This window comes from Oryx dammah, unplaced genomic scaffold (assembly GCF_014754425.2).
Source record: "Oryx dammah isolate SB20612 unplaced genomic scaffold, SCBI_Odam_1.1 HiC_scaffold_8, whole genome shotgun sequence".
NCBI classification, from domain to species: Eukaryota; Metazoa; Chordata; class Mammalia; order Artiodactyla; family Bovidae; genus Oryx; species Oryx dammah.
Genome location: NW_024070192.1, coordinates 20,204,013 through 20,228,540, shown reverse-complemented (window position 1 = coordinate 20,228,540; position 24,528 = coordinate 20,204,013). Strand labels below are relative to the sequence as shown.

The window sequence follows — 24,528 nt, the reverse complement described above, 5'->3', positions numbered from 1 at the left end:
TGGACTCTAGAGAAAGGGTGTCCGGGCATCTGTGTGTGTATGTGCATGTGTGTGCGTGCTGGTGTTCCGGGCACCTCCTCATCCAACAGCCCAACCTCTCTCCTGTCCTCGCCTTGGCTAGAAGAAGGTAGCCTCCTGGGAGTGTCCTTTTCTGTTGTAACTCTTCCCTCAGCTTCCTCTTCCTGCTCAGGGAGCATGTCACTGGGTGAGGTGGAATGAGACGCAGCTGGGCTGAGTCAGCAGCTGGCTTTGTGGGCCTGCAAGGCCCTTCCCCTCTCGGGGCTCCGCTTTTCTCATCTGTAAGATGATCTCGATTCTGTGCTCTCTAGCCCTGTGGTTGGATACTGCCCGCAACTGCGACTGTCCCCTCAGCTTCTCCCTTTTCAAGGTGCTATGCCTACAGCCCCGCAGGCTGGGACACTGCTCCCCCCGACCACCAGGGGGCAGGAGCGCACTACTCGCTCTAGTTGCCAGAGCGGCTGCCCAGTGCCCAATCAGCGGACCTCCCGGCCGGGACCGGTCTTTCGCGTTCCTGCGGTGGTTTTCAGCTGATGGCTGGACTCCTATTTATCAATTTCCTGTGTTTATATGCCTGCTGCCCCAGTGGAGGCTGGGCAAGGTGCTCCTCTAGCGCTCCCTTCTTACCTCAGCTGCCTGAGCAGAGCTAGGCCAAGCAGGGGCAGCTTCCCAGGAGCTGCCAGGCCTGTCGGGGGCTCAGAAGGGTGGTCACACTTCCAGCAGCTGTTCAGGTGAGCTTGTAACCTGCAACCTCCCGTGCTCACCTGCTTCTGATGCACACACCTAGCACAGGTGAAACACTACAGCCAGATGACCTCCAATACATGCCCCTTCTCCCCAGGACGGGAGGGGCGAGCAGGGGCAGGCGGCCCAGCTGGGCCAGTCCAGTTTTAGGGCGTATACAGGCTTGAGCTCAAATTCATTTATTGATGTGTTGGACACAATAAAACCACAACTGTTATCAAAAAGTTTCCCTTCCCTCCCCCTTTTTTCTTGTTCCCCCATTGGAAATAGCTTTTTTTAAAAAAGATAACAGGCGGATACTGGCGAAGTCCCATATCGTGGAGTGGTGGGTGGCAGTGCTGGGGTGGGAGGGGGTGGTGGCAGTCATCTTGACAGCACGAAAATGGGTCTCGAGAGTGGACCCCAACACTCGGGTTCACAGCGAGGGGGGCTTCGGCTGCTGGTCTCGGGGGAGAGCTGAATTGAGTGCTGAGGGCCAGTTTGAAGTGAGGGACTGGAGGGGGGCCCTGGGGGGTGGATTTGGTGTCAGGGGGCCCCATAATCTGAGGGAGACCCAGTGTCACTCCTCTTCCCCCTCGAGAGCTGGGGTTCAGGAAGAATCAATGAAAGGCTAAGAGGGGAGAACGTGTGTGGGACTGGTCATTTCCTCTATTACAGATGGCCCAGCCAGAACACCACCGTCACCTCACCCCATCCTGTCAGCAAGCGAAAACCCCAGAAGCTTGCGGCCCCAGCCGCCCCTTGGCTTTGCCCCACTTGGTGCCGCGCCCTCTCCACAGTCCACCACACCCTTGTTCAGGCGACCTTGAACCCACTCCCACTGGAGACCCCCTCCCTCATCGCCAGTGATTCTCTGGGGAATCCAGTGAATGAGGAAGACCACCCCCACCCCACCCCCTGCAGGGCATAGGAATAGAGGTCACAGTCTTGTCCTCAGGCTAGGAGAAAGTCAGATTCCTTGGGCCTCAGGCCACATGGCTATAGGTCTTGAGTTGGGGGGGTGAGAGCACCATGGGGCTGGGGCTAGGATTATTGCATAGATCTTTGGGTTTTTCGGTTTGCTCCCCGTAAGTCAGGATGGGAAATGGAGGGGAGCCCAGGACTAGCCCTAGACACCAGAGGCAGGGAGGGTGCAGATGGATGGTCCGTGGGCCAGGGTGGCATTAGTTGAGTCCCCAGTGCAGACTGAGGGCTGGGCAGCAGCTCTTAGCGTTAGCCCAGCTCTTCCTAGATTGGGCAGGACCCCGAGGCTGTAAAAGGCATTCTCCTGCAGGATGGAGGGAACTGAGGCATCTCAGGGAGAGGGGTCAGGGCCGGTGGCGGGCAGGGGCAACTGCTAGGAGGGCGACTGCTGGGAAGTCAGCCCTGGGCTCCCTGGGAGGGCTAATAGGGGGCAAAAACGATGGGTCCCGTGGCAGGGCGAATGGCTCCCGCTGGGGTGCGAAACAGAGCTGGACCCAGGATTGGAGCTGGGAAGAGGGTGGTGGCCGCTGTAGGGGCAGGCCGGAGGGCCAGGGGCCCTGGCAGGGCACAGATGGCTGCTGCCGCGGTGGGGAGCGGGCTGGGCGAGAAGCGGGCTGCCAGGGTCTTGGTGAGTTGCTTCTGCAAGGCCAGTTTAGACTGCAAAGAAAAGAGGGGTGGACACAATGTGACCCCAGGAAAATCCCCCCCCTCCCTTGGCCCCGGCCCTAGACCTTGTGCTGCAGGAAAAACGTGACTTTCAGGATTCCAGACCTAAATCCTCCTCCCTTCCCGCCCCCACACATTCATTCCACAGGGCTTTCTCCACCAGCTGTCGTCCTGTCCAGAGAGAGGAGACTCTTGGGATGGGCCAAGGGGGGAGGCTATGGGGAGTGGGGGGTGGACACAGTCTCCAGGAGATGCTCGCCCACCCCTTGCACTTGTCCCTGAGATGACTTTCCTGGGCCTACCTCCCCGGAAACTTTTCTGGGCAGATCCCAAAACAACCAAAAACCCAACCCCAGTTCTTTCCCTGCCCAGGCTGCCATGAGATAGGGTGGGGAGGCTTCCTTCCTGCCCCACCTCCCACCTCCCAGCCTGCCCTCCCTTCCGGCCAACCTTCTCCCCTCCGGACCTGAACCAATACCTTGAGGAGACTCACAGCCAGGGCTGCGTGCTTCTGCAGCTTGCTGTGCTGGCTGGAGGGCTTGGGGGGCTTCCCGGCCAGGCGGTCTTTGTGCCTCCTGCTGCTCAGGTGCTAGTGGACAGACAGACAGACTGGGAACAAGACGAGGAACCCAGGGACCCCAAAACTACCCTCTCATGCTTGGCTAGCTCACCCTTCTGCTACCCACAGTTCACACACCTAGTCCACTTAGCCCTGGAGCAGCCCTGGGAAGGGGAGGCAAGAGTTGGCCTTTGCCTTCCAGGAGCTCACCATCCCTTGAGCGTCACCTCTTTCTCCACCTGCACCCTGCTCTGCTCCACCCACCTTCTCCCGGAAGGCTCTCTTCTGCCCGCCTGGCATGGGGCCCACCCCCTTACCTCTGCTCCACCCCCAGTCCCAGCCTCACTTGCCCCACCTGCTTGAGTTGGGTCTCTGAGTTGACCTGGAGCTGACAGAGAGCACAGTGGAACGGGGGGCTGGGCCCCTGCCGGCCGCCCCGGCCCCCTGTCACTCTCTTGGCCTTGTGTCCAGCTCCTCCCCGGGGCACCGTGCGGCCCCGGCCCCTGCGGGGAGCGCCCCGCTGACCTTCCACCATCCACCGGTGCTTGGCTCCTGGCAGAAGGAAAGGAGACAGCTTGTCAGCACCAGCGAGGGGGCGGCAGGGCTACAGAGACCCCCTCCAAGCCAGGTCAGCCTGGCTGTCCCTTGAAGCCTCCAGGCTGCTCCACGCCGACAGCCACATGAAGTTTCTCTTTCCCTCTGAAAGATCCTCCCATGCGTGTTAAGTTGCTTCAGTCGTGTTCAAGTCTTTGCAACCCCATGGACTGTCTCCCGCCAGGCTCTGCTGTCCGTGGGATTCTCCAGGCAAGAATACTACAGTGGGTTGCCACGTCCTCCTCCAGGGGATCTCCCGGCATCTCAGGGATTAAACCCACATCTCTTATGTCTCCTGCATTAGCCTGGGTTTCTTTATCACTAGTGCCATCTGGAAAACCCCAAAGATCCTCCCAGCTGCTTTCATTTCATGCCTCAAGGAAGCTTCCTTGCAGAGTAAATGGTCAGCCTCCCTTTGACTCTCATCCCAACCCCGTCCCCCAGGTCTGACCCAAGGAGAGAGAGAGAGGGTGTCTCCCGTCTTCTGTAGGACCCTTCAGATCTTGTTGCCTCAGACGTCTCTTCCCAATCCTCTCTCCCCAAGCATTAGCTGGAGGACCCCAAATGCCTGCCCACTCACAGCTGGGCACAGCACCTCTGTCACCCAGCCCTCGATCACAGGGGCCACCCAGAAGCGACAGCCTGCCCACATCTAGTGAGGGGCATCTCCTCCCCAGACTCAAGCTGGCTGGGCGCACTGACCTGTGTTGTGAGCCTGAAGCTGGGAGGCAGAATTCACAGTCACCTTACATGTGGGGCAGTAGAGGCGCCCCTTCTCGCTCCTGCCTTCCCCACTCACACCGCTTCCCATAGCAGCTGCTGCTGGTTCAGGCTCTGGGGCCTCTGGCCCAGGCTCTGGGGAGCAGGGTGGGAAAGATGAAGAGGAGGAAGAGGAGGCAGCATCCAAGAGGTCTGAGGGGACTGGCTCCCTGGGCGTGGGTTCTGGACTCCGGGGTGACTGGGTTTCAGGACCAGGAGGAGGGGCCGCAGGAACTGCTGGGGAAATGGAAGGCCTCGGGTAAGAGGGCAAGCTCCAAGATGATTCTCGAGACCATAACTTTAAAAATATTTATTTATTTTTTCTAACTTTTGGCTGCATGAGGTATGTTGGATCTTAGTTCCCCAGTTCAGTTCAGTTCAATTCAGTCGCTCAGTCGTGTCCGACTCTTTGCGACCCCATGAATCGCAGCACGCCAGGCCTCCCTGTCCACCAACTCCCGGAGTTCACTCAGACTCGCATCCATCAAGTCAGTGATGCCATCCAGCCATCTCATCCTCTGTCGTCCCCTTCTCCTCCTGCCCCCAATCCCTCCCAGCATCAAAGTCTTTTCCAATGAGTCAAGTCTTCGCATGAGGTGGCCAAAGTACTGGAGCTTCAGCTTTAGCATCATTCCTTCCAAAGAACACCCAGGGCTGATCTTCAGAATGGCCTGGTTGGATCTCCTTGCAGTCCAAGGGACTCTCAAGAGTCTTCTCCAACACCACAGTTCAAAAGCATCAATTCTTCAGCGCTCACCCTTCTTCATAGTCCAACTCTCACATCCATACCTGACTACTGGAAAAACCATAGCCTTGACTAGATGGACCTTAGTCGGCAAAGTAATGTCTCTGCTTTTGAATATACTATCTAGGTTGCTCATAACTTTTCTTCCAAGGAGTAAGCATCTTTTAATTTCATGGCTGCAATCACCATCTGCAGTGATTTTGGAGCCCAAAAAAATAAAGTCTGACACTGTTTCCACTGTTTCCCCATCTGTTTCCCATGAAGTGATGGGACTAGATGCCGAGCAGGGATCAAACCCATACCTCCTACAGTGGAAGTTTGAAGTCTTAACAACTACCAGGGAGGTCCCTTGAGACCATGATTTTAAGCATAGACATTCCGGGGGTAGCATGGCTGAGTGGAGGGCCCCTGGTGTAGGGATGACCAGCACTGAATCCCAGACTCCTCACCAAATCACTGGGCAGACTTGGGCCTCTTTGGGCCTCAGCTTTCCTACATGAAATCATAAAGTTGGGCCCAGTGGTCTCAGAGAGACCACCCAGTCCTGATAATCTACAGTTATTAGCTAACTGTTAAATAAGTGGAAGTCACCAAAAAGATGTACTGTAATATTCATAGAGCACTATTCATAGCAGCAGAAACTGGAAACTATCCAAATATACATCAACAGGAGAATAGTGAAAAGAGTTGGTGGTCAATGGAATACTACACAGCAATGAAAAAGGACAAAACACAGCGACACACGGCAACATGGAAGAAGCCAGATGCAAAACCTACTTACTCCAGATCTTCCTCAACCTATACTGGGGTTACCTCCCAATAAACCCATCATAATTTAAAAATGCATTTAATACACCTAACCTAAAAGGCAGAGGAACCAGAGATCAAATCACCAATATCCGCTGGATCATCAAAAAAGCAAGAGAGTTCCAGAAAAACATCTATTTCTGCTTTATTGAGTATGCCAAAGCCTTTGACTGTGTGGATCACAATAAACTGTGGAAAATTCTAAAAGAGATGGGAATACCAGACCACCTGACCTGCCTCTTGAGAAACCTATATACAGGTCAGGAAGCATCAGTTAGAACTGGACATGGAACAAGAGACTGGTTCCAAATAGGAAAAGGAGTACATCAAGGCTGTATATTGTCACCCTGCTTATTTAACTTATATGCAGAGTACATCATGAGAAACGCTGGGCTGGAAGAAACACAAGCTGGAATCAAGATTGCCAGGAGAAATATCAATAACCTCAGATATGCAGATGACACCACCCTTATGGCAGAAAGTGAAGAGGAACTAAAGAGCCTCTTGATGAAAGTGAAAGAGGAGAGTGAAAAAGTTGGCGTAAAGCTCAACATTCAGAAAACTAAGGTCATGGCATCTGGTCCCATCACTTCATGGGAAATAGATGGGGAAACAGTGGAAACAGTGTCAGACTTTATTTTTTTGGGCTCCAAAATCACTGCAGATGGTGATTGCAGCCATGAAATTAAAAGACACTGACTCCTTGGAAGGAAAGTTATGACCAACCTAGATAGCAGAAAAACATCTTTAAAAAGCATAGACATATTAAAAAGCAGAGACATTACTTTGCCAACAAAGGTCCATCTAGTCAAGGCTATGGTTTTTCCAGTGGTCATGTATGGATGTGAGAGTTGGACTGTGAAGAAAGCTGAGCACTGAAGAATTGATGCTTTTGAACTATGGTGTTGGATAAGACTCTTGAGAGTCCCTTGGACTGCAAGGAGATCCAACCAGTCCATCCTAAAGGAGACCAGTCCTGGATGTTCATTGGAAAGAATGACGCTAAAGCTGAAACTCCAGTACTTTGGCCACCTCATGCGAAGAGTTGACTCATTGGAAAAGACTCTAATGCTGGGAGGGATTGGGGGCAGGAGGAGAAGGGAACAACAGAGGATGAGATGGCTGGATGGCATCACCAACTCAATGGACATGAGTCTGAGTGAACTCCGGGAGATGGTGATGGACAGGGAGGCCTGGCGTGCTGCGATTCATGGGGTCGTAAAGAGTCGGACACGACTGAGTGACTGAACCAAACTGAACTGAACCTACCGAACATAAAAGTTTGGCCTAGCCTACCTTAAATGTGCTCAGAACACCTACCTTAGCTTACAGTTGAGCACAATCATCTAACACAAAGTGTATTTTATAATAAAGTGTTGACTGTCTCATGTCATTTATGGAATACTGTGTTGACAGTGAAAACCACATTGCTTGCATGGGCACAAAATGGTTGTGTGTCAGTTGTTTACCCTCCTGGTCACATAGCTGCTGCTTTCCAACATCACAAAAGAGTACATACCTCTGTCATACAGAGTGAAGTAAATCAGAAAGAGAAAAACAAATATCATATACTAATGCATATATGTGGAATCTAGAAAAATGTACACATGAACCTATTTGCAGGGCAGGAATAGAGACACAGAGGTAGAGAATGGACACATGCAGAGGGTGGAACAAGTTGGGAGATTAGGACTGACATACACACACTGCTGCTGCTGCTGCTAAGTCGCTTCAGTCGTGTCCGACTCCGTGCGACCCCATAGACGGCAGCCCACCAGGCTTCCCCATCCCTGGGATTCTCCAGGCAAGAATACTGGAGTGGGTTGCCATTTCCCTCTCCGATGCATGAAAGTGAAAAGTGAAAAAGTGAAGTCGCTCAGTCGTGTCCGACTCTTAGCAACCCCATGGACTGCAGCCTACCAGGCTCCTCTGTCCATGGGATTTTCCAGACAAGAGTACTGGAGTGGGGTGCCATTGCCTTCTCCGATACATACACTACCATGTGTAAAACAGACAGCTAGTGGGAAGCTGCTGTATAGCACAAGGAACTCAGTTCCGTGCTCTGTGGTGACCTGGAGAGGTGGAAGGAGGAGGGTATGAGAGGAGGGCCCCAGAGGGTGTGGATATATGTACACAGAGAGCTGACTCACTTCCTTGTACAGCAGAAGCTAGTACAACATTGTTACCTTCTTGGGCTCCAAAATCATTGCAGATGGTGTCTGCAGCCATGAAATTAAAACACACTTACTCCTTGGAAGAAAAACTATGACCAATCTAGACAGCATAGTAAAAAGCAGAGACTTTACTTTGCCGACAAAGGTCCATTTAGTCAAAGCTATGGTTTTTCCAGTAGTCGTGTATGGATGTGAGAGTTGGAACATAAAGAAGGCTGAATGCCAAAGAATTGATGGTTTTGAACTGTAGTGTTTGAGAAGACTTGAGAGTCCCTTGGACTACAAGGAGATCAAATCAGTCAGTCCTAAAGGAAATCAGTCCTGAATGTTCACTGGAAGGATTGATGCTAAAGCTGAAGCTCCAACACTTTGGCCACTTGATGCGAAGAATTGATTCATTGGAAAAGATCCTGATACTGGGAAAGACTGAAGGCAGGAGGAGAAGAGGATGACAGAGGATCAGATGGTTAGATGGCATCACCGACCTGATGGACATGAGTTTGAGCAAGCTCTGGGAGTTGGTAATGGACAGGGAAGTCTGGTCTACTACAGTCCATGGGGTTGCAAAGAGTCGGACACGACTGAGCAACTGAACTGAACTGAAAACAACACAGTAAAGCAATTATACTACAATGAAAATTTAAAAAGAGTATGTACTGTATATCTCTAGCCCAGAAAAGATCAAAATTTGAAATTGGAAGTCCAATTTCTAACTGAATGCATATCGCTTTCATACCATGGGTGCTGTGTGCTAAGTCGCTTCAGTCGTGCCCAAATCTTTGCGACCCCATGGACTGTAGCCCAACAGTCTCCTCTATCCATGGGATTCTCCAGACAAGAATACTGAAGTGGGTTGCCATTCCCTTCTCCAGAGGATCTTCCCGACTCAGGGATCGAACCCCTGTGTCCTGCATTGCAGGTGGATTCTTTACCGCTGAGCCACCGGGGAAGCCCTGGGAAGTCAAAAGACCATAATCCAAATCACTGTGAAGTTGGGAACCATCTGTATGTCATTAACCAAAACCAGGTGGGACTAATCTCTGGTGAGACAAGTCAGGCTCATGGTTATCCTGGGGAAGGGTTATAGGTGGTTGAATAGCATCACCCCCAAACTCAAGTCCATCTGGAATCTCCGGATGTGATCTTATCTGGAAAGCAGAGTCTTTGCTGATGTAATTAGTTAAGATGAGATCAAACTGGACTAGAGTGGGCCCTAGGTCAGTGACGGGTGTCCTTCTAAGAAGATCGTGTGAACACACAGGCACGAGGGAGAAGGTGATGTGAGGGTGGAGACCGAAGGTCAGAATGAGGCCAAGGATAGCTGGCAACCACGAAGCTAGAAGAGGGGGATGAAACAGACTCTCTCTCTGCACCCCAGGAAGGAACCAACCTTGCTGACCCCTTATTCCAAAGGTCTGACCTCCAGAAACTGAGAAAATACAGTTCTGTTACTTTCAGCCACCCAGTTTGTGGTCATTCGTTACCCCAGGCCTAGGAAGCTAACAAGGTAGTGACTGGGAGAGGGCCTGAGGAGTGGGGGGGGGGTGCTTCTGGGATGCTTGTGACATGTTTCTTCACCTCAGCAGATTCGGGTTGGAAAATCCGAGATGCTCTTCCATGTGGTGTGTGCCTCTTCCTGTACAGACGGAATACTCCAACACAAGCGGGAATAATAATAAGCAGAAAACACTCAACCCCTTGTCAGAAACCAGATTGGGAGTGGGACAGGGGCAGGACAAAAATTCAGGACTGACCTTTGCTGTGCAGCTCTTCAGGGGCTCCACCGGCTGGAGTCGGGGTGGGGGACACCAGCGTCTCATCCTGGGTCAGGGTTTGCGGCCTCTGCTTGCTCTTGGCGGCTTCAACAGCCTTGAGTTTTCTGGCATGTTTGTGGCCTTTGTAATGTGCTTCGGCCTGGTTCTGGGGAGGGGAGAGCCTGGAGTCACCATTCATTTGCTGCGTCTACCTTCCCCACCCATGAGCTGGCACATAGGAGGCAGGTCAGAGGGAGGCAGGGCTCCGGCCACCCAGGGAGCAAATCCTTGCCATTATCATTGTCATCATAGCACGTGTGTGGGCCCAAGGGTTACAGAATGCATTCTAATACGTGAACTCCCAGGCAAACCGCCACCACCTTCCAATTCTGCCTCAGCGCCATTTTAGCTGTGCATCTTTGGGCAAGTCACTTCACCTTTCTGAGCCTCAGTTTCCTGACTCATAAGCTTTGGGATGATAATACTGATTTCACAGGGTTGTGAGAATGAAAATGAGAACATGAATGACAAGTGAAAGCAAAAGTGTTAGTCGCTCAGTTGTGTCCGACTCTTTGCGACCCTATGGACTATACCCTGCCAGGCTTCTCTGTCCGTGGGATTCTACAGGCAAGAATATTGAAGTGGGTTGCCATTCCCTTCTCTAGAGGATCTTCCCAACCCAGGGATGAATGACAAGGGCCTAGTACAGAGAATAGATGCTCAGTGAATATCAGTTACTAGGTTTATAAATGCACGAGTGGGAAAACAGAGCAGTCCCCACGCTTTAGGGAACATACACTCCAGATCATTCATCCTTCTGTACGTGTTTTTTAACAAATAGTTCCTGGGCATTTGCTATTTGCCAGGCACTGTGTTGGGCCCAGCATGAGAAATATATGGTTTCTTTATCAGAATGAGTCTCTCTGTCCATCACTTGCATGACTCATATAACCTGAAAGCCTGGAAGGAACCCGCAAACCTGGCCTGTCCACTAGGGATTCCTGCTTGTCGCTCCCCAAAGTAGGAAAGAAGGCCCTGTGGCCCCTCCTTAGGCGCTTTCACAAGAGCAGGTCTGCCAACAGCATCTCCCCAAACTGCAGAAGTTGCCTGGACAGAAGGCAAACGTTCCCTTGGAGGCCAGAATGAGGCTTCCCTACTCTCTAGGGGCAGGCCCTGCTAGGAAGTATGTGGACTGTGGGGTCAGCCAGGTCTGGGTTCAAATCCCAGCTCTGCTAATTACCAGCTGTATGACCTCAGGCAAGTCACTTAACCTCTCTGAAGCTCAGTTTCCTCATCTGAAAAATGAGGCTGAGGATGGGACCTTGAACCATCTCACAGATGTATCATGAGACCTAATTAAGAGGATAGACACAAACAGATTCTGTAAACTCTCGGGTGTGTTAAGAACTCAGCCCCGAACCAGAACCGATGGTGGCCCCTGGGACCCAGAGTAGGGAAGGGCAGCCTGCTCTCATCAGAAGGTTCTGGAACACAGGAGCGAGGCATAGGGGTAGGAAAACAGAATCCCAGGGGGATGGGCTGGGAAGGGGCACAGGAATCTGGAGAGAGGAAAGGATGGGATGGATAGAGGGCCAGGAGCGGCTCTTCCTCAACGAAGGACAGAAAATGCAGACCACAGTCCCTTTGCCACCCCTATTCCTCCAGGCAGGAAAGACCTGGAAGCCAAGGGTCCAGCCCGCTCCCTGCCCAGAGCCCCCCAAGCCTGTTTCCACAACTCCCTCTCACCGCTGAGTTGAATCTCAGGTGACAGATGTTACAGGAAATGAAGAGCTTCTTCTTCAGGGGAGAGGGGACCCCAAATGTGTGGCTGATGACAGCTTTCTGGACCGGGTCCATCTGTGGAGGGAGTGGGAGGGCATAGTAACTGTGGGGTCAGCTAAGCAAGGTGGAAGGGCAGTGCCAAATGCCCAAAAGTGGTCAGCCCATAGGAAGAAATTTCCTACGTCTGTGGATATTAAAACACTGAAAAAGAAAAGCCTCTTCCCTGGCTGACTCTCTTAGACGGCCTAAGCTTGCGCTTGGAGGCAGGGGGATGGCCATGTGACTTTTGTGATCTTGAGAAACACACATGGCCTGGTGATCACACTGGCTTCCCTTGCCGCCCCTCTGGTCTCTTTTTTTCCTCCTTCATGAGAATCGCATCTACGTGTGCAGAGAGCTGAGGGCAGGGAGAAGCGGAGAAGGGAATTTGGAATTTCCTCCCCCATAATCCAGCCTTGTGCTCGGCCTGTGGGCTGGGGGAGATAAAGCTTATCATATCAGCTTTGCCACGGTCACAGGGCCTGAGAGTGAGAGCCACAGCCCAGGGGCAGTGGGGGACCAGGCTGGGGGCGGGGAGCAGGGTTAGCCAGAGGGTTCCCTGAATAGTAGGGTCATTTCCCTGGAATATGAATTTGTATTTTTTTTCTTTTCCTTGTTTTAACTAATTTCTGTTTCTTCTATCAAACCAAGTCTTTATGTTCCCTTTTCTCAAGGGCTGGGTTGTTGTGTCAAAAGCAGAAGTCGTTGGGGGCTTACTTGTCAAGAAGAACTTTCCAAACCTTCCTGAGAGAGAAGAACACAGGCTTTGAGAGAAGAACATGGTTTCAGAAACTTCCCTGAGACCAGAAAGAGGTCCTAACCCTCACAGCACCCAGGGCCAGGGGCTGCGGTGGGTGGGTGGCGGGACGGGACAGGATTTCAGGGGAGAATGGCCTGCAGGGCCCCCAGTGATGAGAACAACAGCAGATTGACCCCCTCGTAGGGACCATGTGCCTGAACAATGAGCATGTCAGCAAGTGACCGTGGGGACTAAAAACCAGAGGATCCCCGCCCCAGTTGTCTTGGGCTCCTTAGGATCTTTGAACAACCCTGGAGGGTGGGAAGGAAGGGGCTCCCAAGGGTGATTAGATAGAGTTTCCCACCATATTGTCAGGATGGGGTGAGGCTCATCAATGATTACATTTGATTTTTCAAAAAAAATTTTTTAAAGGGTCGTATACCTTATAGCTCATATAGTGAAGTAAATTTCAGATTTACACACATACATGGAAATACTAGTACACAGACTAGTAGGCAGACACACAGCACATAAACTTACAGGTAATTATGAATCACAGAAACAAGCAGAAAGATACACACTCACCTGCACACCAATGGCACACATCCACAAACTTACAATCACACAAACCATATGAAAACATACACGCAGAGGCCAGACACACACCAAACACATACACAGTCGACACAAAAAAACTCAGATACCCAGGCATATACACTACATAAAGACAACTACACAGGCATAAAGAGTTCACAAGCACCCGTGCACAAACTCACACCCATAAATACACAAAGTCCTACAGAGACAAACTAAAACAGAAAGGCACACAGACATATACAGATCATCCACAGATGAAAACTTGATGAAACCTGCAGCTCACAGGCCCTCCAGGCTCAGCACCAGTTGCTAGGGGAGAGGACAGTAGCATCCCGGATATTCTGGCCTAAGCAGGAGCTGGGCCCCATTTTGGGAGCACCTGGTCACTCGGAGGGATGTTGCTCCTGGTTGGACCCAGCTTCTAAGAGCCGGCCCCTGGGAGCCCACCTTCCCAGCCCACCCCCATGCTGGGTTGCACTCCCGCCACCCACCCACCCAGCCCGTACCGTGCTGAAGTTGGGGAAGAGACTGAGCGGGGTGGCGCCATTGAAGTGGAAGGTGAGCAAGTGCTTGAAGTCCAGCGGGGGCTGCAGAGGCCTGGCGGGCAGGGCCAGGGAGGCCAGCAGCGGGCTGGGGGCTCCGGAGGCCGGGCCTGCTGCAGGAGGAAGAAGGGCAGGGTCTGAAACAGGGAGTTACAGGGCTCGCTCCTTCCTCCACAGCCAGAACAAGAGGTTGATGGGCTTCTTGGCTGTGGAGCCAGGACGGAAACTCCCATCTCCACAAAGCAGCGCTGGCTAAACCCAGGGTAATTACAGCCCATTTCTGCACCTCTCCCCTGCACCACAGGGGGAGGGGAAGCAGAGGGTCCACAGTTCTAGGCTCCCAGCCCAGAAGGATGACCACCTCCCCCACAGGGGCAGCATTACGGCCCCAGTGAACCCCAGAGGGGAGTCGGGGCGGGCCCCTGACACACACACCACCATGGAGACTGCACGATGCACTGGGTTTCCACTTTATTGCAAATTAAACCCAAGCCTAGGAGACTTGGAAAGGCCAGCCCCATCCCCTCTCACTAACTACTCCCCTCCAGATTCCCCACAACATTCACAGCAAGGACTGACAGAGGGGATAGGAAACCCCCCAGAATCTGAAGGGATGTGTTCCCCAACTCCGGTGAGGCCCCAACTGCTCTCCACTGGAGACAAAAGCCCTCCAACACCCCTGGGTCAGGCCTGAGCCCGGTCCTTGGGTTCAACCAGTCCAGCACTGTGGTTTATACAGTCTTTGGTCTTAAAGGTCTGAGGCAGGGGCCTGGGTTCAATCCCTGGTCAGGGAACTAAAATCTCAGCACTGCCAAAAAAAAAAAAAAGAGAGAGAGATCTGAGGCAAGGGCCAGGGAAGGTTAGGAACTTGGAGAACAGCCAGACTTTGAGGAAGAAAAAAATTAGAAATAAATTCAGCCCATTTGGGACTTTTTTGAACCCTGTTGTTGCAAAAGCAAAAGAAGTCCTTTTCGATTTTGTGTGTTAACACGAGGGAGGCTAGGACAGATTTATTTCACACTGATACATATGTATGTCTATGTGAAGTTGCTTCAGTCTAGTCTGACTCTTTGCCACCTGATGGACTCCCAGGCTCCTCTGTCCATGGGATTTTCCAGGCAAGAATACTGGAGTGGATGTCTACGTACAGCCAAGTACAGAAAAGTCTCAGGCAGCCTGTTGGTGGAGAGGGCACCTCTTACTTCCCTTGAGCTTTTTCACAGAGAAGGTGCTCTGCTGTGTCAAAAATAAAGACAGTCATTTTTCCCCCCAGTCATATCTGAAGAGAAGATATGTTGCTAGGGGCAGGACTAACAGTCAAGGACCCAGTCTCCTGGCCTTCAACCCCTCAACTGCGGAGGCTTTGTCTTCCTCCTTCCAACCAAGACCCCTCAGCTTTTCCAGAGAGAAAACTTGAGTGGAGTTCCGAGGGAACAGGGTGAACTACTCCCCACAGAACCAGAAAGGTCAGGAGTGATATTTAGGGTGCCTGAGACCCTAGCAACTCTGCCCACGGGCCCAAGCCCCCGCTTGCACCCCCGACACATCCCACTGAGCCGGGTTAGTACTCAGCGTGGAGCCGAGGAAGCCCGGGGAAGGTGGGTGGGAGGCCACAGTTAGGAGGTAATCTTGCTAGGTCAAGTCTGGCTTGGTCCTTAGCGAGTCCAGGGCCCCAGACTGGCTGGACAGAGAGGAGGCCGCTCTCAGGTGAGCTGCGAGCCCAGGAGGCCCTCGCCCCACCCGCTCTCTAGGAACTCTACCGCCAGCGCAAAGTCAAACTCGTGCAGCGGCGGCCCATCTACCGCGATCTTCACCGCGGGGCCGCCCCGTCCTTCCCCTGCCCCGCCCGGCCCCCACCACCGCAGCTCCCGGCTGCGGCCGACCTTGTCCAGGAGGCCGGCGCCCGCAGGCAGCGCCAAGGCCAGTGCGGCCAGGGCGGCGAAGTCGGGGAAGAGTTCGTGCAGTTCTGAGCGCGCGCACGCCAGCTTGGTGCACAGGGCCCGCGGGCCCAGCCGCCCCAGGCTGCACACCACGCGCTTGAAGAGCGCGAAGTCGCCCAGCGCCCTCTGGCGCACCACAGCGGGGGCGAAGGCGCGCAGCAGGACGCGGAGTGCCCCCTCCCCGTGCGCGCCCAACTCCTCGGGGGCCTGCGGGTAGCGGCGGGTGTCGAAGATGGCCGCGAAGGCGGCCACAGCGTCCAGCGAGGGCCCAGGGTAAGAGTCCCGCAGCCCCCTCCGCATGGAGTCCAGGAAGGCCCCCCGCAGCCGCTCCAAGCCCTGGACCGCAGCCTCAGAGTAGCCCACCAGCTCCACGCCGCGGTAGGTGCAGCGGCCACAGCCCAAATCCGGGCTAGAGGATGCCAGTTCCTGCAGGAAGCCCTGGAGGCGCGCCCCACCTGAACTGCACTGTGTGTGGAGGGAGGCTGTAGCTGCCATCACCAGAGGCTGCAGCAAGGCCAAATCCGGCTCTTCTGGCTGCAGGACAAGGGCCAGCTTCTGCACGGAGGGCAGAACATCCAGCAGGAGGTGGGTGAAGGCCACGAAGGTGAACTGGCGCAGGGCGAGGGCCAGCGCCCTTGTGGTAGGCGAGGCTGGGGCAGAGGCCTCCAGTGTGAGCACCAGGCAAGGCCAAGCCTCAGCCACAGCTTCCACCACAGGCAGCAGGGAGGCCCAGGGCACTGGCCGTGGTCCTGCCAAGTCAATAGCTGCAAGGTCCAGTGCCGCCCTGAGTTCAGGGACCACGTGAGAACTGGGGCCGCCGTGCAGGCGGAATAGGGCATCCAGTACACTTTCATATTCACCTAGGTAGGCAGGGGGCTTGGGGTCTGTCCGGCCAGGCAGGCAGTGTAACTCTGTGAGCAGTGGGCAGGCGGCCTGGAGCTGTGGGCGCACCCTCCCCAGGCGGTCACTGGGGAGGCTTGAGCTGAGCCAGGCCAGCTTGGATGAAGACACGCCGAAAGCCTTCAGGATGTCCAGGACTTGGCCAGCAGTGGCCTCGCCTTCCTGTAGCTCCACGCTGCCCAGAAAGGTGGTGGCAGGCTGGCCATCGCAGGGGGACACTGAAGTGACAAACAAGGCCAGACGGTGGGACTCAGGCCAGTCCCTGGTCTCGTCCAACACCAGGCCCACATACGGGGATGCCTTCAGGCGCTGACGGGCCTCTGTGTGCAAGACACTGGCGATAGCCACCTGGGACAGCCAGGGAGAGAAAAAGAGAGGACAGGGTTAGGCTTGTCCTGAGAAGGGGAGGCAGACGGGATGGGGTGAAAGAGCACAGGCCTCGGTTGGACAGTCTCAAGGACTAATCCTAGCTTTGTCACTTACTGGCTGTGTGACCTTGGGCAAATCATTTGACCTCCCTGTTCATCTCTCAGTTGCCTTGAGGCTAATACCTGCCCCCAATCTCCTTAAAAGGTTGTTGTGACTTACCAATTTTTTTTTAACTTACGCCACACTGCTTCTGTGATCTAGTTCCCCAACCAGGAATTGAACCCGGGCCCTCAGCAGTGAAAGCTTGGAGTCTTAATCACAGGACCTCCAGAAACTCCCATCCATGTAATCTTTTGTTGTTATGTTTACAAATGTGAAAGTGCTTTAGGAATCATAAAGATTCTAAAGCATTGCCCCGGCCAGCCCTATTCTTGGGGGTCTCCCTCTGCTCTGCTGCTCCAGGATTAACTGATATGTTGACTGCCCACAGGTTAAACAGGGCCCCAGCTGTGTGCTGTTTGTCTCTCATCTCTGGTAGGATGAGATCCAACCTCTTCACCCCCACACCAGCCCCCAGGACTCATAAAGCCAGTACCTAGGACAGAGCTACATGAGTGCGCATGTCCCCAGCGGCCATGTGGGTGATACTGAGTTTCAAGAGGACCAGGGATAAACCAAAGGGAATGGGGAAGCCCATGCCCTGCTCTCCAACTCCAGAACTTCATGCCCTGACTGCACAGGACCTAGTTTTTCAGCAGAAGTCAGAAGTCCACATTTTTTTATGGAATGTCTTTTTTTTTTTTTTAACTTGGAGACTAGTTTAAGTCTTTCGAAAACACTGTGAAAACTACCAAAACATGCCTGTGAGCCAATCAAGCCCCCAGGCCACCAGTTTGCAACCTCTGGCCTAGGTAGTGAGCCAAGCACCCCTCAGCCCCCGAGGACAGAGCCTGGTCCGGCCGCTTCACTGTTAGGCGCCCCGCAGCTGGCCCGGGGCCTGGCACCTAGTATGCCCTCAGTGCAGGCTCTGATGGGTGAAGGTGTGAATGAGCTGCTTTGGCCTCTTCCCCGGGGACCTGGCATGCTGGTGCCATGCCCAGGTGGCTCGGTGTCCTCCCTCCTCAATCCCTCCCCCACACCCCTGGCGGCCACCCACCTGCATGTCCCTCACCCTCCTGGGGCTGTAGTAATCGCCGTGCTCCACGCCCAGCAGCGCCTGGCACAGGTTGAATCTCTGCAGCTCGAGCAGGGCAGAGCAGCGGTCGTCAGGCACTTCCTCCTTGGCCATGCAGTACACTGTGGTCAGCACGGCCACTTTAGCTGGGTCTGCTTCCACCTTGATGCCCCTGGAGCTGGGGGCGGTGGCCAGGCCTGGGCAGGCCCCTCCGCCCTCAGCCTGGCCCTCAAAAGAGGGCTGGCCCCGGTTGGCAGCTAGAGCCTGGCGGTGCGCCCCCGAGGTCACATGGCGCAGCAGGGCGTGGCGCTGGAAGTTGTCGGTGCCCACGGTGAAGGCATTCTCCGCTTTGCCATGCTTGTTCCGCACCAGGGCCTGGCGGCACTCGAGGCAGAACATCAGCTTCCGCTCGTAGTCAAAGTCCAGCCAGGTGAACTCCTCTTTCCAGTGCTCGTTGAAGTAACGCTTGCACTTCTTGTTGGAGTTGGAGGCCTCTCCAGCTGGTTTCTTCCCTGGGGGTACCATTCCTCCTCGGGGGGTCAGGGCACCCCCAACCCCTGCCCAAATGCTCTTGCCCCCCAGCCTCCCACACACACCAAAGCACCTCCCTTGACAGGGGGAGTTTGTAGGGAGGCAGGAGGGGGGCAGCCCGCCAGGCTAAAGGGGACCATTCATCTAACTTAGCCAGGAAAGTTTACTTTCGCTCCGCTGGTGGGAGACTGGAGGTAAAAGAAACAAAGGAGAGGTGTTAGGAGTCCATTGGGGGTTACGCTGCCCATAGAGCACTCCCCGACCAAGGGGTGGTTTGAACCCAATGGGGAAGGGCTACTGGGAGTTGGCCATAGAGTGTTATCCAAAGTGGGTCGAGGTATGGGGGGGTCCCAGCTCCCCGGAGAGGGTCTCCCTCCATCCAGGACAAGGCATCAATTGCTTTGACTGCTGAAGCATGTCAGAACTCAGAGCTGGAAAGACCGGCACCACCTACACAATTTTATAAGTGTGGGGACTGAGTCCTGGAGACCAATAGCGTTTCTCAGGGCTCATGAAGAACTTGTGACTGAATCCTGACACCTTGCCCACAGGATAACTGGTGTCTTCAGAAGGAAGTTAGCAGCTAGCTCTCCTCCCAGAGCCACAGGACTGAGAAACAGGATTGGTTTTCTCTGGAGCTTCATTCCCTAAAGACACACATGGATACACTCATACACACACCAGTAGTGCGGTTCTAGGAAGGTAGCCCAGACGTGAGGTGAGGGCTGGGTCCCAGACTGAAGGCAGTCAGCTGGTTGCCCTTACCTCCCTCACGTTATCACCACCCCTGGTGCTAGAGGAGAATGAGCAGTTCAGTCCCAGAAGGCCACACCAAATGATGGCCAAGACCTGCCACCTCTGCTTCCTAATTCTCTCTCACACCTGCCCCTCCTCTCTGGGTTTCCTGATGACAACAGCAGTCACTACCACTTACTGAATGTGAACTGAGTCAGGCCCTGTGCTAAGGGTTGTGATGACACCATTAGGAGACCAAGATTACTCTTGCAAGTATAATCCTCACTTTGGACAGGAGGAAAGTGAAGCTCGGGGACTTTCAGGGACTTGCCCAAGGTTTGTCAAGCAGTAAGTGGCTGAGGTGGAATTATTGGGTTGGCCCCAAAGTTCATTTGGAGTTTTCCCCCATAACATCTTGGGCTTCCCTGATAGATCAGTTGGTAAAGAATCCACCTGCAATACAGGAGACCCCGGTTCGATTCCTAGGTCAGGAAGATCCACTGGAGGAGGGATAGGCTACCCACTCTAGTATTCTTGGACTTCCCTTGTGGCTCAGCTGGTAAAGAATCTGCCTGCACTGCAGGAGACCTGGGTTCAATCCCCAGGTTGGGAAGATCCCCTGGAGAAGGGAAAGGCTACCCACCTCAGAAGTCTGGCCTGGAGAATTCCATGGACTGTATAGTCCAAGGGGTCACAAAGAGTCGGACACGACTGAATGACTTTCACTTTCCCATAACATCTTACAGAAAAACCTGAATGAACTTTTTGGTTAGTGCAATAGAACCCGAGTCTTCCTGACCCCACAGGCCACACTGAGACCCTGGCCTGCACCGTCTCATCTGGATTATGCAGCGGCCTCTGCCTCTGCAGTGGTTCCCCCACTCATACCTCATGAAACAGCCAGACAGCAAGGCCACACACAGATCTCACTATGTCACTCCCTTGTCCATGTCCCACTGCCTAAGTCTACATACCTTGCCACGAGCCAGACAGGCCCCCCTAACCTCTAGACACCTCCAGAACCTTCCTCACCTCTGTCTGCTAAGCCAGATCCAAAGGCTTACTGTGACCCACACACATTACTGTTATGTTTGCTCCTGCCTCCACACCCTGTGCCTGGAACTCCCTTTTTCCCTGGTTGTTTTCCATTCATTCCTGGAGAGCAGCTCAGGCATCCCTTCTGCCACCCGCTCCACCCCCCAACCTGGGTTGGTACCTGTCCTCTTTGTTGTTTAATTGCTAAGTCATGTCTGACTCTTTCACGACTGTATGGACTGTAGCCCGCCAGGCTCCTCTGTCCATGGGATTCTCCAGGCAAGAATACTGGAGTGGGTTGCTATTTCCTTCTCCAGTGGATCTTCCCAACCCAGGGATGAAACCCGCATCTCCTGCATTAGGAGATGGATTCTTTACCACTGAGCCACCAGGGAAGCTCCACCTGTCCTCTTAGCACCCATAATTCTCCGTGTACCAGTCTTCGTAACACAACACAGTGAGCACAGGGATCCTCTATGTAACTCTGCACTTGGTTCCTGAAAGGCCACAATCACATTTATTCATATATTATTTCTATACCTCTAGGTTCCTGTGCATGCAGATGGCTCTCAGCAAAAGTTGATTGCTTGAAAGAATGAAAGGATTTATTTTGAATGTATGAAACAGCTTGTTTCTGAGACCATTGGTTTAACTGATTCTAAACTCTGAGAAAGCAGTGACTGTCTTGCCCACCTGATATTATTCCCAGAACTCTGTGTAGAACCTGGCAATTAGTGGGTGGGTACAATAAGGGTTGCTGCTGCTGCTGCTGCTGCTAAGTCACTTCAGTCGTGTCCAACTCTGTGCGACCCCATAGACGGCAGCCCACCAGGCTCCCCTGTCCCTGGGATTCTCCAGGCAAGAACACTGGAGTGGGTTGCCATTTCCTTCTCCAATGCATGAAAGTGAAAAGTGAAAGTGAAGTCGCTCAGTCGTGTCCGACTCTTAGCGACCCCATGGACTGTAGCCCACCAGGCTTCTCCGCCCATGGGATTTTCCAGGCAAGAGTACTGGAGTGGGGTGCCATTGCCTTCTCTGACAATAAGGGTAGATGGGTAGAATTCCAGGGAGAACCCATTCAGTATGAGGAGAAACATTCCATGTTGCCCGAAGTGGGTGAACCCTGCTGGTCCTCTTCCCCTGGATTGTAGGGGGCCAATTGGTACTGCTCATCACACCCTCCTGAAACACACTTTTCTCTGACCTTCCAGGATCCCACATCCCCTGGATTTCGTTGCTTTCATCAACCACTCCCTTGATGTCATCTCACCCTCTTTTTCCCAATCTCAAACCATCCAAAGAGTCAGAACCATTTCTGAAGGACACTCCTCTGGGCACCACACCTCTCTATCCAACTGCCTTCCTGGCTGTTCTAGACAGATCTCTCCTGCATCTGTCCCTACAACATCTGCTCCTCTCCCAGGCTCCCTCACTCAGAAAACGGCCCATTCTCCCACCCAGGTGCTCTGGCTAGAAACCTGCCTGTCCAACCCCCACTCTCTTCCGCATTAGGACCTGATCCAGCCACAGGTCCTATTGAGTCTACCTCCCCGATCTACCTCTAACTCCTCCCTCCTCTCCCATCCTCCTCCCTCCTCCACCATCCTCTCTTGATTGGACTAGGGCAGTTGATTCCTGATGGCACTCTGGGTCTCCACTCTTACCCTGCTCTTGGGTCAGAAACTCTCAGTACCAGAGGGAGCTCTTAAAAATATACCACTTAAAATCCTCTCACTGTTGGGACTTCCCTGTGGTTCAGTGGTTAAGACGTGCATGCATGCTAAGTCACTTCAGTTGTGTCCAACTCTTTGCAACCCTATCGACTGTAGCCTGCCAGGCTCCTCTGTCCAAGGGATTCTCCTGGCAAAAAAAAAAAAACTGGAGTGGGTTGCCATGCCCTCCTCCAAGGCATCTTTCTGACCTAGGGATCGAACCCGCATCTCTTATGTCTCTTGCATTGGCAGGCAGGTGCTTTACCACTAGCGCCATCTGGGAAACCCCAGTGGTTAAGACTCCATGCTTCAAATGCAGGGAATGCAGGTTTGATCCCTGGTCCAGGAACTAGGATCCCACATCCCAAAGGAAAAACCAAAAGCCAAACAAACATCCCGCTCTATTGCCCATTGCTCTGAGGCCAGCACCAGAATCCCTTCCTAGGTGTGCCAAATGCTCAGGCACTGCTGACGTCCCAGGGGACACTTGTGCCTCCCTCCCCTTCCAGATACACTGGTCTTTACTCAGAGTGCCAGAGTCTCGTCCCCAGGACCTCTGCACATGCTGTGCTTTTTTCCAGAATGTTCCCACTCTCCCTCCCAACACTTCGCCTGTTCTGCTTCCCCTCTGTCTTAGCATCATGGCTGCTCTTCAAGGGAGGCTTCGCTAATAATCCTGTCCCAGCAAGTCCCCTTATTCTCTGTCACTAGCCCCTGTTCTTTCCAACACGCTCCCCAAAGTTTATAAACCTGCTTATTTCTGTGCAATTTCTATTGCTTGCACTCTTGCTGTCCACCCACCCATTCCCTCCCACAAATTCCCTGAGGGCAGGAAAGGTAATTAACTTGTTCCTGTCTGGACCTCAGAGAAGGGAACCATGCCTGGCACCCAGCAGGTGCTCCAGCAAATTTGAGAAGTAAATGGATAAGGAAGCAGGAGCTCTCCAGCAGAGAGAGTGATGGAGTGGGCCCCTGGGCACCTGTTGGGTAGCTAAAATAGCTACCTTGGACATCCTTTTCTCCTAGATCCCATGCTGCTTCTGTGGCCTTGTCCAGTCTACCACCCAAAGGATCTCAGAATGGGGAGGAGGTACAAAGCCAAGGTAACATCCTTCTGGAAGTTTGTCAGGGCCTTTCCTGTACCTAGAAGCTATCCCATTTGGCAGAGGGATAAAACTACCGTGAAACCTAGGATGTTCTTGAGACAAGAAACAAAGAGTAGGGAGAAAGGAGAACTGGGAAGATGAAAATTCTGAAACTGCACTGTCCAATAAGGTAGCCACCAGCCACACGTGGTGGTTTAAAATTAATCCGAATCTTAAATCTAAAAGTTCAGTTCCTCAGTCACACTAGTCATATTTCATCCTCTTGATAACCACGTGTGGCTAGTGCCTATCTTATTAGATGGCCCAGACAGAGAACATATACACATCCCAGAAAGTTCTATTGAACAGCGCTGTTCCAGGAGATCCTGGCAAAAGCTATTGACATTCCCCCACCTCAATGGGACTCTTTGCCTGGTTCCTGAGGGAACCAGGCTGGGTGGGGCCGGATGTAAATAAGACTGACTATGTGACCAAGGCTAACCAGGAGGGTGTACCTGTTGCAGACCCAGGTGGCCTCACACGTCTCCACACCCTGGTCAGCTGGATGGGGGCCCATGAGGTGATGACGTGTTGGCCGGCGGTCCCCACTCCATCCTTGTACGAAAGCCTCAAACTGAGTGTTCATCTGGCTCTAGGATGGGGGTCCTCAGTCCCCTGCTTAGGCTTCTTTGGGTCCCTTCCTTTCGGGATCCCACTAGAAAGAGTTCCCGCTTCAGGCAGGGTAGGGGCGGGTGTCCCCTCTCCCACCCCGCAGGCAGCCAGGTGAGGTCGGGGCTCCCTGCACACCCTTGCCCAACCTCCCCGGGCCGGGTTGCGGAGGGCTGGGGAACTTCCTCTGGGGGGCGCGCGGTGGAGGAGCCCTCCGATGGGTGCCGCCCGCCCCGCGCCAACTCGCCCGCAGGGCCCCGAGCCCCCGTCGCCGCCCCCTGCCCGGAGGCTCCGGGAGGGGGCGCCCCGCCCGCCCGGACTCACGGAGACTCGGGAGCCACCATCTTGCTCGGTGGACGCTCTGGCCGCGGTCTCCTTGGGCTCCACTGAGCGACAGCAGCCACTAGCGGTAACCCGGGCGAAGAGGCGCCAGCGGCGGCGGGAGCCGGGGTCGCCGGCAGGGCGGCGGCGCCGGGGGGGCTCGGCCCGCCGCTCCCACCGGCCTGCGCTCGGACTCGCGGCGCGCACTTGGCCAGGTGTCTGTCACTCTCTCACCCTCCCCGCTGCGCGCACTGCAGCAGGAGCGACTCAGGTTAGACCGCAGGAAGGATGCTCCCCGCCAGTGGGAGGGACAGGAGGCATTCATTCATTACAAGTATCCGTGGGCGCCTAGAGGAGCTCACGGGTGAGAGCCAAACAGGTGGAGCGCTAGGGAGGCTATACTCTGGCAAAGGCTCTCAGAGTGATGAACAAAATGCTTTGGGATCACAGGGGAGCAGGCTGTCAGCTGAAAAGGTTACCGGCCTGGAGCAGCAATGAAGTTTCACAAAAGGGTCAGTGAGGTTTTACCAGGGGAAGGGCATTCCAGCAGCGGGAATGGCAGAGCCCTGAGGAAA

The 24,528-nt window shown here is 53.8% G+C and overlaps 2 protein-coding genes across 3 annotated transcripts in view; both read right to left on the bottom strand.

The window, feature by feature from the left end:
• Nucleotides 1-925: 925 nt before the first annotated feature.
• The window catches only part of ZNF385C (zinc finger protein 385C), a 41,716-nt gene continuing 18,113 nt past the window's right edge, over nt 926-24,528 (bottom strand). The window contains exons 3-9 of the mRNA XM_040245368.1: nt 13,447-13,595; nt 11,530-11,640; nt 9,784-9,949; nt 4,247-4,540; nt 3,306-3,502; nt 2,870-2,980; nt 926-2,382 (exon numbers count right to left, since the gene is read on the bottom strand). Of these exons, the coding sequence (XP_040101302.1) occupies nt 2,146-2,382; nt 2,870-2,980; nt 3,306-3,502; nt 4,247-4,540; nt 9,784-9,949; nt 11,530-11,640; nt 13,447-13,595 (1,265 nt within the window). The 3' untranslated portion in view covers nt 926-2,145. The remainder of the gene's footprint in view (nt 2,383-2,869; nt 2,981-3,305; nt 3,503-4,246; nt 4,541-9,783; nt 9,950-11,529; nt 11,641-13,446; nt 13,596-24,528) is intronic.
• CUNH17orf113 (chromosome unknown C17orf113 homolog) lies at nt 13,930-23,991 on the bottom strand. 2 transcript variants are annotated; one of them, XM_040245288.1, is made up of 3 exons: nt 23,957-23,991; nt 17,848-18,584; nt 13,930-16,670 (listed from the first exon to the last, which is right to left on the bottom strand). In XM_040245288.1, the coding sequence occupies exons 2-3, from the start codon at nt 18,388-18,390 to the stop codon at nt 15,186-15,188; spliced, it is 2,028 nt and encodes a 675-aa protein (XP_040101222.1). In that variant the 5' UTR covers nt 18,391-18,584; nt 23,957-23,991; the 3' UTR covers nt 13,930-15,185. The 2 variants fall into 2 exon arrangements, with proteins under 2 accessions (XP_040101222.1, XP_040101221.1); XM_040245287.1 differs by lacking the exon at nt 23,957-23,991 and having other exon boundaries at nt 17,848-19,599.

What these genes read in the sequence shown, in the direction of transcription:
- CUNH17orf113 (XM_040245288.1), bottom strand. Translation starts at nt 18,390, where the DNA reads ATGGTACCCCCAGGGAAGAAACCAGCTGGAGAGGCCTCCAACTCCAAC. An exon ending in GGAGGGTGAGGGACATGCAG is followed by an intron (nt 16,671 to 17,847) that starts GTGGGTGGCCGC and finishes TGGCTGTCCCAG; the next exon opens with GTGGCTATCGCCAGTGTCTT.